At 41.4% G+C, this 15,958-nt stretch overlaps 1 protein-coding gene across 1 annotated transcript; it reads left to right on the top strand.

Annotated features, from left to right (window-relative positions):
• Positions 1-11,235: 11,235 nt before the first annotated feature.
• On the top strand, positions 11,236-14,665 carry LOC116262746 (protein trichome birefringence-like). The gene is made up of 5 exons (XM_031642236.2): positions 11,236-12,651; positions 12,802-12,994; positions 13,160-13,353; positions 13,709-13,867; positions 13,975-14,665. The coding sequence occupies exons 1-5, from the start codon at positions 11,351-11,353 to the stop codon at positions 14,300-14,302; spliced, it is 2,175 nt and encodes a 724-aa protein (XP_031498096.1). The 5' UTR covers positions 11,236-11,350; the 3' UTR covers positions 14,303-14,665.
• The last annotated feature ends 1,293 nt before the right edge of the window (positions 14,666-15,958 follow it).

The raw sequence follows: 15,958 nt of genomic DNA, 5'->3' as shown, positions 1-15,958 counted from the left end.
GGAGCTGCGGAAGAAACTTGACGACATGCTTGAGTCAGGGATCATCCGTCCCTCCAGGGCACCATTCAGAGCCCATGTATTGTTCCAGACGAAACATTATGGCTCCAAGAGACTCCGTGTGGATTACTGCGCTTTGAACAAGGTGACGGTGAAGAACAAATATCCACTGCCTTTGATTGCGGACTTGTTCGATCAGTTGGGCAAGGCGATGAACTTTTCGAAGTTGGACCTTCGTTCCGGCTACTGGCAAGTCAGGATCATAGAAGGTGATGAACCAAAGACCACTTACGTCACCCGCTATGGAGCGTAAGAGTTCTTAGTCATGTCATTCGGGTTGACGAATGCCCCTGTGACTTTCTGGACTGTCATGAACAATATATTTTACCCCTACCTTGACAAGTTTGTGGTAGTCTACCTTGATGACATTATGGTCTTTAGCAGTGACTTAGAGGAGCACGTCAGTCACTTGAGGACGGTGTTCCAGATACTTAAAGAAAATGATTTCTATGTGAAGAAAGAGAAGTGTCACTTTGGCCAACAAGAGATCAGTTTCCTCGACCATATTGTAGAGGATGGCCAGTTGCAAATGGATCCGGAGAAAGTGAAAGTTGTTTAAGATTGGAAGTCGCCATCAAATGTGCCTGAATTGCGGTCCTTTTTTGGGTTGGCTAATTATTATCGGCAGTTCATCATGGAGTATTCCTTGATTGTGGCGCCCCTCACTGACTTGCTCAAAAAGAACATATTATGGATTTGGACTCAGTCTGCCCAAGATGCCTTTGAAGGCCTGAAGCGTGCCCTTGTACAAGAGCTCGTTCTCAGATTGTCAGATCATTCAAAGCCCTTCGAAGTACACACGAACATCTCAGATTTTGCCATTGGTGGGGTGCAAATGCAAGACGGTCATCCGATTAGCTATGAGAGCCGGAAGTTGAAGGACCCTGAGAAGCGGTACACAGTGCATGAACGGGAGATGACCGCCATTGTGCATTGCTTGCGCATATAGAGACACTATCTACTGGGGGGCAGAGTTTGTTGTCAAGACAGATAATGTCGCCACCAGTTACTTCAAGACCTAGAAGAAGTTAACTCTGAAACAGGCTCGTTGGCAGGAATTCTTGGCGGAGTTCGATTTCGCTTTGGAGTACAAGGTTGGTAAGACCAACATGGTAGCAGATGCATTGAGTCGGAAGGCAGAACTTGCAGCTCTCGAGCGGAGACCACCGAAGCCCAATTGAAGGGTGCACTCCTCGAGCAGGTTCATAAGGGGATGCGGCAGGACTCAGCGGCCCAACACTTAGTTTCCTTGGTTGAAGCGGGGAAGACTCGAAGATTCTGGCTACGAGATGGGTTGCCCATTACCAAGGGTGGACGTGTTTTCGTGCCGAAGTGAGGCAATCTCTGGCGGGAGCTAACAATGAAGTGCCATAATACACTTTGGGCTGGCCATCAAGGCCAGGAGCGAACTCTAGCCCTTCTCGAACGAGGATACTATTGGCCACAGAAGCGCGATGATGTGGAGGCGTATGTAAAGACTTGCCTCATCTGCCAGGGGTCTAATCAGAAGCCTGCCGACCTGCTTTAGCCTCTTCTTATTCTAGAGCGACCGTGGGAGTGCATTTTTATGGACTTTATTGTAAGTCTACCCAGAGTTGATGGCTACAGCTCTATCTTTGTTGTTGTGGACATGTTTTTTAAGTATGTCACGTTCATCCCAACTACGAAAGAGAGCCCAGCGTAGAAAACAACGGAGATGTTTGTGAAGAACATTGTGAAGTACTGGGGCGTGCCGAAGAGTATTGTGAGTGATCGCGATGCTCGCTTCACGGGCAAGTTTTGGCATGAAGTGTTTCAGTTGCTTGGCTCAGACTCGTTGTTTCCACAAGCTTCCACCCGCAGACTGATGCCCAGACCGAACGCATCAATGCCTTGTTGGAACAGTACTTGCATTATTTTGTCAGCGCCAACGAGAAAAACTGAGTAAAGCTGCTCGATGTGGCCCAATTCTGTTACAACCTGCAGAAGAGCGAGTCTTCAGGCCACAACCCCTTTGAAGTAGCCACAGGACAGCAACCGTTGATGCCTCACACTTTTGCTGCCCAAGAGAAGGGAAGACCCAGCTTCGCCTATCAGTTCGTCAGAGACTAGCAGGAACAAACGGAGATAGCTAAGGCGTTCTTGCACAAGGCCGCCAAGTAGATGAAAAAATGGGCTGACAAAAATCGGAGACCTGCCGAATTTCAAGTGGGAGACCAAGTTCTTGTCAAGCTTTATCCAGACCACTCGGGTATCTTCCGAGGACGACACCGAGCACTGATCCAAAAGTATAAAGGGCCATTTACTGTGGTCAAGAGGATTGGGAAGCTACCATATAAGTTAGATCTGTCGCCAGACTTCAAGGTGCATTGAGTGTTTAACGTCTGCAACCTCAAGCCTTTTATGCCGATGCTGAAGAGCCGGAGAGAAGCCAGCCGCGACAAAAACCAATCTTGCAACAAGCTCCTTCGACCCGGAGGGCCACCGTCTGACAGTTAAACCATATCCTTCGACACAAAGTTAACTACTTTGGTGAACCGAAGCGATACTTGGTCAGGTGGGTAGACGAAGACCAGCCAATATGGGATTATGCCTTCCGTTTAATGCGAAGTCATCCAGAAGAAGTCAGGGTCTACCATGAAGCTGCTAGCGTCGAAGACGACGCTTGATTTGAATGGGGGAGCATGTTCCCATGTGTTATGTCTGTATAGCCGTCATTTTTGTTTTGTTGTATTTGCTTTATTTATGTTGAGTCTTGGTGTAAGCTCGAATGTTCACTTGTGTCGGAGCACCTTCCCAAAACGGCTCCAAGTGTAAGATTGGAATTCCTTGTTTTGGGTGGTCAGCATAGGAATTCTGTAGGCGGCTTCGGCCATCTTTTGTAAGTAAAGTGTAAAAGGTTACTTGTTTTTCCTCGTGATGTACTCAACTGTTTAAATGAATATATTTTGAGTTTTCTTTCAACACTCTTTGTGTATTTTGTGTCTTCTATTTTCAAAAATCGTTCAAGTGATCTGCGCTCACTTGAACAAGGCGAAGGCTTGCGGCTTACTAACGAGAGTTTGCCACGCCGCACGGTCCGAAAGAGTCGGCCCGTGATAGTAGGTCCATGTTGATTAATTCTTGTATTTCCTTTGTTATCTTTCCACTTCAGGCTTAACGACGACCATAGTTCTTGGCAAAAAGAAGGCCAAACAAAGGAAAGAAGAAGGGAAAAGTGTGCCGTAGTTTTCCAAGGGCTAAGCCTACCATTTACCCCATCGAGGATGCATGACATCCACTTTGTTTGGTCAAGTGACTAAGTGAGGGAAAAACATTTGTACCAATAGTCGATTACTCCGCTCATTGGAGCTTATACCAAACTTTGATTTCTTGTCTGAATTGGCCGACTCCTTGCTCCTTTTTGACAATATTCAAAGCGATTCTCATTCAACGTGCCATGCCCCAAAAATCATGAGAACTTTGTAAAATAGATTAATGTATGATTAGTGTGTGTGTATATATATATATATATATAGTGATTGATAAAAACCAGACATTTATGTCAGGAATCAAAACCTAACCCATTGATTTTTTGTTAAAAAATTACTTTAAATAAAATGTAAACTTCTTAATATATTCATAAAGAGTATTGTGATATAAAACATGATTTGATTCATGTTACTTTAACGAACAATGTTGATTTTTTGTTATCATGCTAGAGGGGCTGTTCATTTTTTCTTATTATAAAAACAAAATTAAAGTTTAATGAGTGGCCAACTTAGTATATGTTTTGCATCAACGAATTCTTAAGATCATAAGGTTAGATTGCAAAAACAAAAACATTTTACAAATCAAAATGAAAGGGTCCGGTTTTTATCCATGACCTAGGTGTTGGTTTTTATCAATTTCTCTCTCTCTTTATATATATATATATATATATATATATATATATATATATATATATATATATATATATATATATATATATATATATATAAGGGAGAGTGAGAGAGAGAGAACATTTGCTAAAAGGACTCTATTATCCGGACACACAAACCTTACAACTCAAACAGAAAAGTGCAATATGAACTTGTTCAAAAGTTCAGGACCCAGAAGACTTTTACAATTGCAGTAACCTCAGCTTGAGAAGTAAAAAGGGAAAGGCAGAAAGTCATAAGCTTCACCTCTTAAAAGTACATTGTTCCTCATTATCTAGATCTGCGACCAAAAGCGAAAGAGGCAGGCTCTCGAATGAAAACACCAATGATTTTATCAACGAATATATATATCAAACCAAATAAAAAGAAGATCACGCTCATAAGGATCATGTGAGACCATTCCAATACGATTGTGCCAAGATGCACGAAACCATTTCTGAACTTCCTCACTACCCCAAAACAAATGGGGATGAACTTTTCACACGGGCTTAAGAAGAGTAAGCCGGCCAGCAATGGAGACATATTTGCCTTGGCAGAATCACATAAAATTGTCATCCCTCCCTCGAGAGGCAATAATAAAATTGTCATCGGTAGATTGGCGATTGGGCAATTAAAAATAGATAAAGTTACCCCTCTTAATTCTTCCGCGGCACTAAAAATACTTGCAAGAGGAGCAAAGTGCAGCAAGTCATTTGTTGAATAGACGGCTAGGAAAAAATAATAGGGTTATTTGCATATTGAACAAGGTGGCACTTGAAGGACCAATAGATGTAGTAGAAAGGAAACGCGAGCTTGCCACCCATGCAAATATTATTGCAAGACTATATGTCGCAAGATTAAAAAATATGTATATAGAAGATGGAGAACACCCCTTAGCAACAACACGCTGCATGTAGAAACGTTCACCACATTCCACATTAATTTGAACCATCACCTTTACCCTGCTTACAAGCTCCTTTTTCCAACGCCTCAGTCTGTCGCCAAATCTGATGTGTTGCAACACCACCATCAAAAAGGGCCATGCTAGAGAATCAAAAGCCTTATGGAGAAAGAAAATGCTGCAAACTTGTTGATCAAAGGACTAAAGGAAATGTCGATAAACTTACCTTCGTTGCATTTGATGTCCCTAGATTGGAAGAAGACGATGAAGCCGCAGATGACGCCATAGCAACAACCAAACTGATGTGAAAAAGAGATTCAACACTAGAAGAACCAACAACAACAGTTGAAGTACCAACCGTAGAGGCTTCGCCAGAATTTAAAAATATATATATATATATATATAAAACAATTAATAAGTAGTTTCATTCAAATTCTATTGGATTTCTCCAAAGACACTACTTGAAAAATGGTAGGAATCTGCAAAGCATTCTGTGCGGATATGACTCTGATGCCATATCATGAAAGGCAAAACCTACAAATGGTTTGGTGGGAAATCACTTGTATCCACTGTCTCAGCCTCCATAGCACTTTCTCTATTCTTGCCTTACTAAATTTATCTTAGAAATACATTTAGAGGAGAATCACCATCTTGCACAATTAAAGTGCATGCTGTTCTACAGCGGATGAGCCATGTGATTAGCCTTGAAGCGCAAAGTGCTTGTCATTCTCATCAGTAGAACTGTTCCAACCGTGAACTACCACTGCGAAGGTCTTTCCCGAAACTTTTATTGTTCGATCGCGATCGGACCGTGTCCGTATTTATCGGACCCGGATTCTAGAGCGTGGTCAGGTCGCCGGCGCCTCGTGTTTGAATCGCGGTCCCATGTGCACACCGACGGGAGGGCCCGGTCGTACATGAGGTGTGAACAAGAAAAAAGAAAAGAGAGTGGGGCCACTCTCCTTCACGCGTCTTCCCTCACCGCTTTGCCATCCCACACCGACTCTTCTCCTTACCGGATCGCCTCGTCCGCACCACCTCATGGCGTTCTGACTCCTTGATTAGTTTTCACTTCCATTTAATATTATAGCAAGGACAGTCCCCCCCCAAAAAAAAAAAGAAAAGAAAAATAGTTTTTATGGTAATTTATTTATGATAATGAAAAAAAATAAATCTGTGAATTTCAAAATCATGCCAACTATTATGCATTTTTATGTTTATATTTCTCAGCCACATGTGACACCCGAAGCATGTCCCACTAATTTAAAAGCGGTCGTTGTGTTAGGTACAATTTTGAAAGATAGACACAAATCTATAGCTGCCCATGTTCTGTTCTCTTATGATTTTCCCCTTTCTAAGTCCGGTCTTCATAATTGCTTGGACTTGCTCAAACCCCGATTTATCGGAGAAGAAAAGTTCCCGTCTTCATATTTGACAAATCCACAATAATCTCAGATGAGAGAAGACTTCCAGATCTTCAAATCTCAGGTACACTTTCGTAGTATCCGAATGTACGGCAATCAAGACATCTTAGATCAACCTTTCAATCTTCTTCTCTCGATCTCTCTGATCAGATCTCACCCTTTATTAAGAGTTCTGTGCTTTTTGAGAAGCACGCTTTGGCCGTGTTTGATGATGAGGAGAACTCATACTTAATGCCTTTTTTCTTGTAGGCCGAAGTTTCCTGCGCTAACTTGTGTATTAGACGATTTATCTGATCCCCCCCTCATTGGTAACTAATGTGAAGGTCCTTCCTTCACGGTCCCCATGTTTGATGTGCCCGCCTATCAAACACGTCAATCTCAGAATATGAGGCTATTTTTCAAAGGTCCTTCCTTCACCCCCCATGTTTGATATGCCCACCTATCAAACACGTCAATGTCAGAATATGAGGCTATTTTTCAAAGGTCCTTCCTCCAACAAGTATTGTAAGATACATTTCAAGAACAGTAGGGGCCGTCCGACCAGCTAACAAAGTAAGGTCGCGGGCTGCGTGTAGGGTGACGCCGTCAAGATTTTGGAATTCAATTCGACGATCCCTTAAATAATTTCAAGCATCGAAACATTTTCAATTTCTCGTCGAAGTGGGCGTTTATTTAAATGTAAATGTCATTAATTTATTTGACTTTTGAATGCGAGTGCAGCGCCTATTACATATATCATCAACTATGTTTATAATTGACGAACGTCACGAAGCAGTGGTGTCGGCACACTAATTTTAGCGTAAAATTAAGAAAATGGTAATTTTCATGTATTTATGTTAATTAACTTGACAAGGTAGGAGGGATTCGGTTTCGTCAACTTCAATCCATTTAATTAATTAATTGGTCAGTTGCAGCATGTAAAAGAAAATTTCTTTTTATCGTGTAGAAAATTCGGATACGCAATCATGAATTAAATAAAGAAAAGAAAAATACTTAAGAAGGATCGTTCCGTCCATTGAGATCGTACGTGACCTTGAGCCAATGAACAGTGTGATTGAGGAGACAGCGACTCCATTTTATACAAAAGGGAGACACCGACAGCTGAGCCCTTAAATGGGACCAAAATTCTTTTAATAATCCACATTTTACAGCCTTTAATCATCTCCCCCACAACACATAATGCAAGTGCATTGGCGTAGTTTGATTCCCCTAATGTTTAGATTTATAGGAGCAAGAGAAAATATCTATTTTATTTAGATAATCAGAAAATTAAAGCAAATTTTCACAACTAGTGTATATTTAACTCACATCTACATATTTAAATTTTAAATGAAATAATTACGAATTTAAAAGGGGAACGCGGCTTTTTACCACTGAGGCGCTTGATCACCCTAAGTTATATAAACTGTCAATTCATAAAATTTATCGAATAAAAAACCATTAGTTGATTTTCTAGAACATACTTCCCAAGTGTTTATTTGTAAAATTTGTTATCGGATAAGTGCGACCAATGTTATAAAAAATCTTTTTCGCAATCGAATTGTTCTGCAATAAATCGACTGATTGACTTGCAATTAGAGTCACAAAAACAGTTGTACTCTTTTCTTTCCAAAAAGAAAAAAAAAAACCAATCGGTTGGGTGTTGCAGCTGCCCGCTGTCGCATCAGTTTAATTTAATTTGACTAATGCTATTCGCTATAATTGCGATGATAACGGTTGAAATTAGGACCTTCAAATAGTTTGGGTGCTTATAATATTTAACGAAGTTGGTGTTGCATATTTACCATGCAAGTTCTTCATTCATGCCACACATGACACCGTGGTACTTTGTTGAATAAAAGAGATAAGACTAATCAAAGTTTGGCGTCTACCAAATCTGACATCAAATAATCGCTTTAACGCTATAGCTATATGATAATTATGTTTATTTCTTTTCTCATTCAGTGCTCAAAATCAAGCATTATACGCAGGGGTTCTTATATTATTTTCTTTCTACTTCAAATACGCTTCCGTGCACGCCAGCTCCCAATGGTTGAACCCTTTTCCACAAATAATTTTTTTTTGTTTTAAGTATTACAAATTTAGATGTTTTGCGTTAGGTTAAGCAATTGAATATACTGACATCATTAATGAAAAGCTACTAAAAATTGAATTAATGACAAAAATGCTAGGAGGCAACATAAAGCAGGTAAGATGATTCCCATATAAATCGTTAGGTTAGATGTTTTTTTAACACTTCTTGTTTATAATCCGATCGCAAATTCACTTGCCATCATCAGAGAGAGAGAGGGTCTACGTTGGGACATCCAATCCAATCATAAACAAAAGAAAAACAGCATGATGCTTAATAATACTTTGTTCTTAATCGGCAACTTGAAAGTTTTATTAAAACCATTCCCACTGGATATTGAGCAGTGTTAGTAAAGCAACAAAGGTGGGATCTCCATCTCCATTAACCGAAGCGTGCAGTTTACTTGGGTCTGTCACGTCACGATGGGGGAAACTGAATTGATCCACACTGACCATTCATTGGAAATGGAATATGGCAAGGGAGACACACCTGCCACTTAATTCAAGCCCAGCTACCACAGCCTAAACAAATTAAAACCATGCTTAATCTCGCCGGAGCATCCCTATTTTACCGGCGAGATTCCGGGAGTAAAAAGCGGACGAAATATACAGAAAAAACATTTTTAAAGAAAAGAAGGCCCCTGGGGAAAAAATTTAAAAAAAAAAAAAAGCGAAAATGGATGCTCCTAGAATGACGGTAACGAGATGGGAGGGGGAGGGGGAGGTGAGAGAGAAGAGGAAAGAAAAAGAACTTCTTCTTCAAAATTCTTTTGAAGGAAAGGACGAAATTGGACTCCGCGTTTTAACAGGTAGGAGACGGTTCCGTGACTTTGTGGTACGGCCGTGCGGAATGTCCGTTGACCCCTCGGACCTTCATTATATAGAAAGCCCCACCGACAGTCATAAGGTAGGAGCGCACCGCAGCGTACCGATCCTCGATGGCCCTCCTCTCCACAGTTCACCGGCACGTGACCTCAAGCTCCTCTCAATTATTCCTTCATCTTTTTTTTCTCTCTCTCTCTCTCTCTCTCTCTCTGTTTCTCCATACAAATAAGTCTGATGGGAGACGGTTCCGTGACTTTGTGGTTCCTCTTTCCCTTAACTTCTTGCTAGCTAAGACTGATGTTGAATCCCTTTTACATGTGACTCATGAAATAAACAAACATTGGATTTCAATACTGTATAAACAAAAGTATTAAGATTAAACCTCATAAATGAGATGGCAAGAAGGGCCCTGACTTTAATGGAACCTCCAATGTTGCCCCCCTAATAGTTTTAGTTTCAGATTTGGGATCCGAGAACCATGAATTAGTTTCAAACCTGCATTTTCTCCATACAAATAAGTAAAGTAAAGATCTTTACGTCTCACTTAAGATCTGGTGAATTATGAATTTTGTCATGAATATTTGTCACATCAATAAAAACATGTCAAATTAAATCTATATCAAATCATTATTGAATTTCAAATCCAGAGTAGAGTGATCAAATACTCCTAAAAGTATTTTTGGTGGTCGTCGATCATTTCTAAATCCCTTTTATGTGAGACCCACGTTACAAACAGTATCACTATCTGAAAATGGGGATTTGGGGATCATCAATTGATGATCAAAGTCTCGTGTTTGGGAGGATGGAAAAAGGAGGAGAGTCTAAACACTCTCAAATCAATTGGTCTCCTATATTTAAATGCCCCTTACAAGTGGATGGGAGGAAGAGTTAAAATTGAAAAAGTAACGGAAGAGAGTAGAATGCTTCTTCTCTTCCTCCCGCGCCGCGTCCATCCACCCGCATTTATTTATTTATTGGTGTCCCCTTCTCAATCGCTGCCGATAAAGATCAAAGCCCAACAAGTACCAGATCGGCATCTTTTTTATTTTCTTTCATCATTTTTGTTGATTTATCCCGCAAAAGAATGTTCGATTCAGAGTGACTTTCTTTTTTCCTTTTTGAGAGAGAAATAAAAGGAAAGAGCTGCTATGTTGGTCGATTCATTAGGTTTTAAACCAATTTTTTTTCTCCTTTTCCCTTTCTCTCAGAATATTTGACAATATCTCCTTTTCACTTTTCCAAAACTTGCCACTAATTGGGAAACAACCCATCTTAATTTGAGTAGAATGCCTCGCTTAAACCCCAACTATTTATTCTCCTTGGGGTGTTTGAAATTTATGGAAATGTTTGATGGTTTGGAATTCTGATTCAAGAATGCAAATTCTAAAAGCTTAATTCATTTTTAAATTGGAGTGGAACCAAATTTTTAAGTTTCAATTTTTTAGTACTGAAAACAAAATACTCAGTTTTTTTTAATAATTTGAATTTAAAGAAAATGAATATTTTAAAATTCTATGATTCTCAGTAGATCAAATGCCCTCACTCTCACTAACAGAAGGGTGGCAACAATAACTCAAGAAAGGTACAAGTAATGAGAAAGATTGGTTTAATTGGACGAAAGTTGGCAGCATCCATGAAGGTGAAGACGCACTTTGTTGCCTCATAACACTGCCCATATCCCTCCACCGTCTGCCTGAAACCTAACGATAAGAAAAAATAAAAGAAACTTCGGAGAAGTTGCCAGATAGATTTTGTGCTCACCGGTGTCTCGTCATGGTAAAATTTATGATGGATTTTTTGTTGTTTTTTTTTTTTTTTTTACTTTTTACTGCTTCGCCACGAGACACAATAACTAAATAAATAAATAAAAGTTAGTTTCCACGTGAACGTGTCACCATCGTGTCCGTGTGAGGCGTATGGCATCGGGTTGTTCCGAACCCGAGACAGGCAAGGTGGTTTTTTTAACTGAACATTTTCCGGTGAGTGTGTTTCCGTCTTCCGGCGAAGGGCATTTCAGTAAAAAGGACTCACACCACACCAGACCAGAGTGCCTTCTTCCTCCTCTGCACTCTCCTTTTCTCTTTCTGCTTCCGTGCTGCGTATTAAACGTGGGGGAGCCCTTCTTACCGACTGCTCCTCCCCCTTCTTCCTTTTCTTCGTCTTTCTTGTTCCTTGCCTTTCTTTCGTCTTCCGCCATGGAAGGAGGAAAGAAGCCTCCCTCGCCGAAGCATCTCATAGACGCCAAGGGCTTCCCTTCTTTCCTCAAAACCAGGAGAACCATGGTGTTTGCTTACGGCTTCATGGTTGCTTTCATCCTCTGTACTGGCTTCCTCGCCCTTGGCCCTTCTGTGAACTCTTCCGTCTGGTTCTCTAACTTCTTATCCTTCAGAACGAACCCTCCCATTTCTTCTTCTTCCACATCCTCCTCTTCTTCCTATTCTTTGACCTTCTCTTCTATATTTTCCTACATATTCCCTGTTTCAAATCCCTCATCTGCAAATCTTGATGCACCGGAGAAGGAAGAAACTTTCCCGAGTCCTAGTCGAAGTGTTTCGGTTCCCTCCACTGGTTCCGCACTGCAGCCTCCTCCTCAGGTGAAAAATGGTGATGTTTCGAGCAACAAGACAAGCAAGACTCGAAAGGACCCTTCTGCCTCTCCACCTCCTCTTCCTTCAGTGGTGAGTCCGGTGCGAAAGGGTGATGGTTCTGGCAACACGACGATTCAGGCTGTTAAAGATCGCTCTGTATCTCCTGATACTCGTAATGGGGCAGGAAATAGTTCGGTTTCGTCGGGGAAAGGCGACCGTCCGGCCAAGTCACCGGCGGATTCCGCCTCTTTGGTTGTAAATCCGGTCAAGAACAACACTGTTTCCAGCAACAAGACGCTGCAAGTGGATCATAATCTACGTCTGCCTCCACCACCAAGCAATGGGCCTCAAAACGTCTCGCTTGCTTCTGGCCGAGGCAGTAGTCCGTCCACAAAAGGGGAAGTTTCGAGCCCCCCGGTCGTGAGGCAGGAGAAGAAGGGTGTAAACCTTACAAATATCGTCACTTCCGGTGCTGTCCTTCAACCCAACATAAGTTCCCTGGGAAGCTGGAACAAGTCAGTGGAGGAAAAACCGGTTTCTGACGGCAAGGTTAAGGAATCCAGTCCTCCAGCAGTGCCTCCAGCGAAACACACTACAGTTCCAGCAAACACTTCCTCCCCCGTGACAGCGACGCCGGTGAAGAAGGATCCAAGCAATGCCCCCGCGAATCTCGTCGAAAAACTGATCGGAAACGGCAAACCTACTGAGAAAAGCAGCGGGATGCCGGCGCAACCTTTGGCAGAATGCGACATATTCGACGGAAGATGGGTGAAGGATGATTCTCACCCTCTGTACCCTCCAGGATCTTGTCCATTCATCGACGAGTCCTTCGATTGCTACCTCAACGGCCGGCCAGATCGGCAGTACGAAAAATGGAGGTGGCAGCCTAAGAACTGCAACATCCCAAGGTAAAAGGCCACTATGAGAAACTGAGTTCTCTCTTTTATGTGGAGTGTGATCTTTTAACTGTTGTTCACTTTGCTTCACTCTGAATCTAAGTGTGGAAACTGCAAATTGGCTCCTCTTGATTTTTATGAAACTTGGATGGGTTTCTGCAGATTGAATCCTGGAGATATGTTGCAGAGATTGAGAGGGAAGCGCCTGGTTTTTATTGGCGATTCGCTCAACAGAAACATGTGGGAGTCGTTGGTTTGTACTCTAAGAAACTATGTCAAGGATAAAAAAAGGGTGTTCGAGGTATCGGGCAGGCGGGAATTCAAAACTGAAGGATCATATGCTATCAAATTTCCTGTAAGTGATAAAATGTTGAATGAAAGGATAATTCTTCTTCTTTTTGCCGTCGTTTGCTGTTGCTGAAATTCTTTTCATGGTTGGTTAGACTCTTTTTCTTCTTCCCTTGATGTTAGTTTTCTGATGCGTCATTGTTTGGTCTCTTTTTTGTTGGCGGTTGTTTAGGACTATGGTTGCTCTGTGGAGTTCTTCAGATCACCATTTTTAGTTCAGGAATGGGAGACTCCAGAACCAAATGGGACTACCAAAGAGACATTGAGGCTTGACCTCATAGAGAAGTCTTCATCGAAATATAAGAATGCTGACATCTTGGTGTTCAACACTGGTCACTGGTGGACTCATGAGAAGACATCGAAAGGGTAAATAACTATATAAATGCTCTATAGAACTCCAAATTCATCTTCTGATTCATATAGTTGAGGGTCTCTTTTATTATTCTATCAATTTAATAGAAGTTCTAATTATAGTGTTGACTATATGGAAACAATATTTGGGTCTTTAAAGAACCAAGCACGCTATGAGTAGGTTCAGTGTTAGCGTTCAGCTTCGCTTCTATGTGTGGGAAAAACCTTCAAGTTTCAACAGGAGCAGGGAAAATGATGGACTTTGCATTCGTGAAAGATGCACAGATTCTTAAAGATGTCAAGAAATTCGTTTTATACTTTTATGTTTCTGTTGCTAACTATTGGTTCTTGCACATGGGGAATATGGCAGGAAGGATTACTACCAGGAAGGAAACCATGTTTACAGCGACCTGGATGTTCATGAGGCTTACAGGAAGGCTTTGAAGACTTGGGCTAAGTGGGTGGATGCAAATGTGGACCCAAAGAAGACACTTGTTTTCTTCAGGGGGTATTCATCTTCACACTTCAGGTAATCATAGTTCACACACATGTTTCCATTTAGTTCTGCAATTTTGAGTTTCTTTTTGCTTGATATTTTTGAGTTTATAACAATTCTATTCGCTTCCTCTTTCCCAGTGGTGGGCAATGGAATTCTGGTGGCCAGTGTGATAATGAAACAGAACCCATTACAAAGGACGCTTATCTCTCTTCATACCCACCTAAAATGAAAGTGCTAGAATCTGTGCTCAATGGGATGAAGACACCAATCTCATACTTGAACATCACCAGAATGACTGATTACAGGAAGGATGCGCACCCTTCCATCTACAGTAAGCCAAACCTGACCGATGAGGAGAGGAGAGCGCCGGAGAGATTCCAAGATTGTAGTCACTGGTGTCTGCCTGGGCTTCCTGAAACGTGGAATGAGCTCCTCTATGCCAAACTAGTAATGATGGGCAAATAAGACATGGTGAGTTGGTCTGCAGACAATCAATCCTGTACATAAATCTACAGAAAGTTGAGAGGAAGACAATTACTTGTGGGAGTAAGGAGGAGGAAGTGGAGTTTATACTGTGAGATTGTGCCTACAAGCTGGTCTACTACAAAATTTGTTGAGGTAATAAATCAAATGCGAGTCAGTATACGAAGTTTTATTTTTTTTTTCTTTCGGTCGATGTTCAGGTAATTTTTTTCCTTTTTGTTTTGAAGCCCATACAGAGGCTGCTATTGCATAGTGTAAAGTTATTTTTAAACTCGGGAGATAGAATTGCTACTACTGAAGTGATCAAGTTTACAATAAAATTGATAAAGATTTAATTTCTTTGTACTTTGGTTCACTTATTTCGTTTTGTTATGGGAAGAGGATTTGGTATTGGAAATTCGATCACTCCGCGGATCTTTGTACCCATCCCGGATTCTGATCATGCATTGTAGATTCGGCTGTTTCTCAGACTGCGAAAGAAAGATTGGACGTCCTGAACTATTGATTGATATTGAGGTGTCCCGATTTCCAACAGTAGGCTTCCTAGGGGCCGCAGTGTTCAAAGGCGGCGCGAGTCTTGGAGTGTGGTCAGTGGTGCATCCATAATGCACCGGCGACTGACAGGTTAGTCAATGGGACCAAGTATGTCTACCACCGACGACTATAGGCTTGCTGCATCTTACTTTTTCTCTGTCGAAGGGGACACCTGTTCTTGTCCTGTCCTGGAGTGCTTTTTTCTTGAAAGGCGACGGAGATCAAACTGCTCTCTCTACACACCGATATGCACCAACACTTTTTATTAGCCATGACTAAGCATCCAAGAGATCCAGGCTTCGCATCTTGTAAATTAAGAATTTAAGAGTTCTGCAATTTGAGGCCTAACGACCACATTCTCTCGCCATCTTGAGACATAAGCAATGTGAAAACTACTTCTTCGTACAGAGTTCTCTTTTAAGAATGTTACATTTAATACACCATGCACAGTTGTAGCTGCAATATAAGAGAGCTAGCCATAACCAATACACTTTCGTGTGTCACACGTGTGATAAATAACCTGTTAAGAAGCCTGTAATTTCAGCACGGATCTAGTGCTTTTCGGCTGGTTTGTCTTGTTGCAAGGTCACGATTACTTATAGTTTTTACCTATAAAACCTTTTTGTTTGACTTAGTTTCAGTTGTGTCCGAGTACTTTTTAACGTAATTGAGTGCGTCTTGTATCATTCCACTGACCAAAGTAGACAAACAACAGTCCGCAGAAAAAGAGTACGCTTTTTTTTTTTCGTAAATAAATGAATGATGGAGAAAGAGAAAGGTTTGTTTCACAATGGATTTCAAAGAAATTGAGTTGAGATTGTAAATGGCAATAATAAAAAAGTTTTCCTATGGTCAATTTGCGCGTAGACTCCAATGACGAATACCCGCGGGAAATGGTCTCGGGTACGTTTCAACTTTTCCTATGGTCAAGTTGGCATTTTTTGAGAAAATGGGGGCCAACTATTTTGGTCGAATCAGTTCAACCATGGGCAGTAATATTAGAACAGTGTTAATGGCATCCGACACGCGAATCCTTCCAACTGCACAGCTAAACGATGCATGGCATGGGTGACCGTTACCAAGTTTGGAACTAGAAGCACTTTA

The sequence above is a fragment of the Nymphaea colorata genome, chromosome 10 (assembly GCF_008831285.2).
Source record: "Nymphaea colorata isolate Beijing-Zhang1983 chromosome 10, ASM883128v2, whole genome shotgun sequence".
In the NCBI taxonomy this organism is placed as follows: domain Eukaryota; kingdom Viridiplantae; phylum Streptophyta; class Magnoliopsida; order Nymphaeales; family Nymphaeaceae; genus Nymphaea; species Nymphaea colorata.
This window is presented reverse-complemented; position numbering and strand designations above follow the sequence as displayed.

Coding starts and splice junctions, on each gene's coding strand:
- LOC116262746 (XM_031642236.2), top strand. CDS start 11,351: ATGGAAGGAGGAAAGAAGCCTCCCTCGCCGAAGCATCTCATAGACGCC. Junction 12,995..13,159: donor CATATGCTATCAAATTTCCT/GTAAGTGATAAA, acceptor GCGGTTGTTTAG/GACTATGGTTGCTCTGTGGA. Junction 13,868..13,974: donor TATTCATCTTCACACTTCAG/GTAATCATAGTT, acceptor CCTCTTTCCCAG/TGGTGGGCAATGGAATTCTG.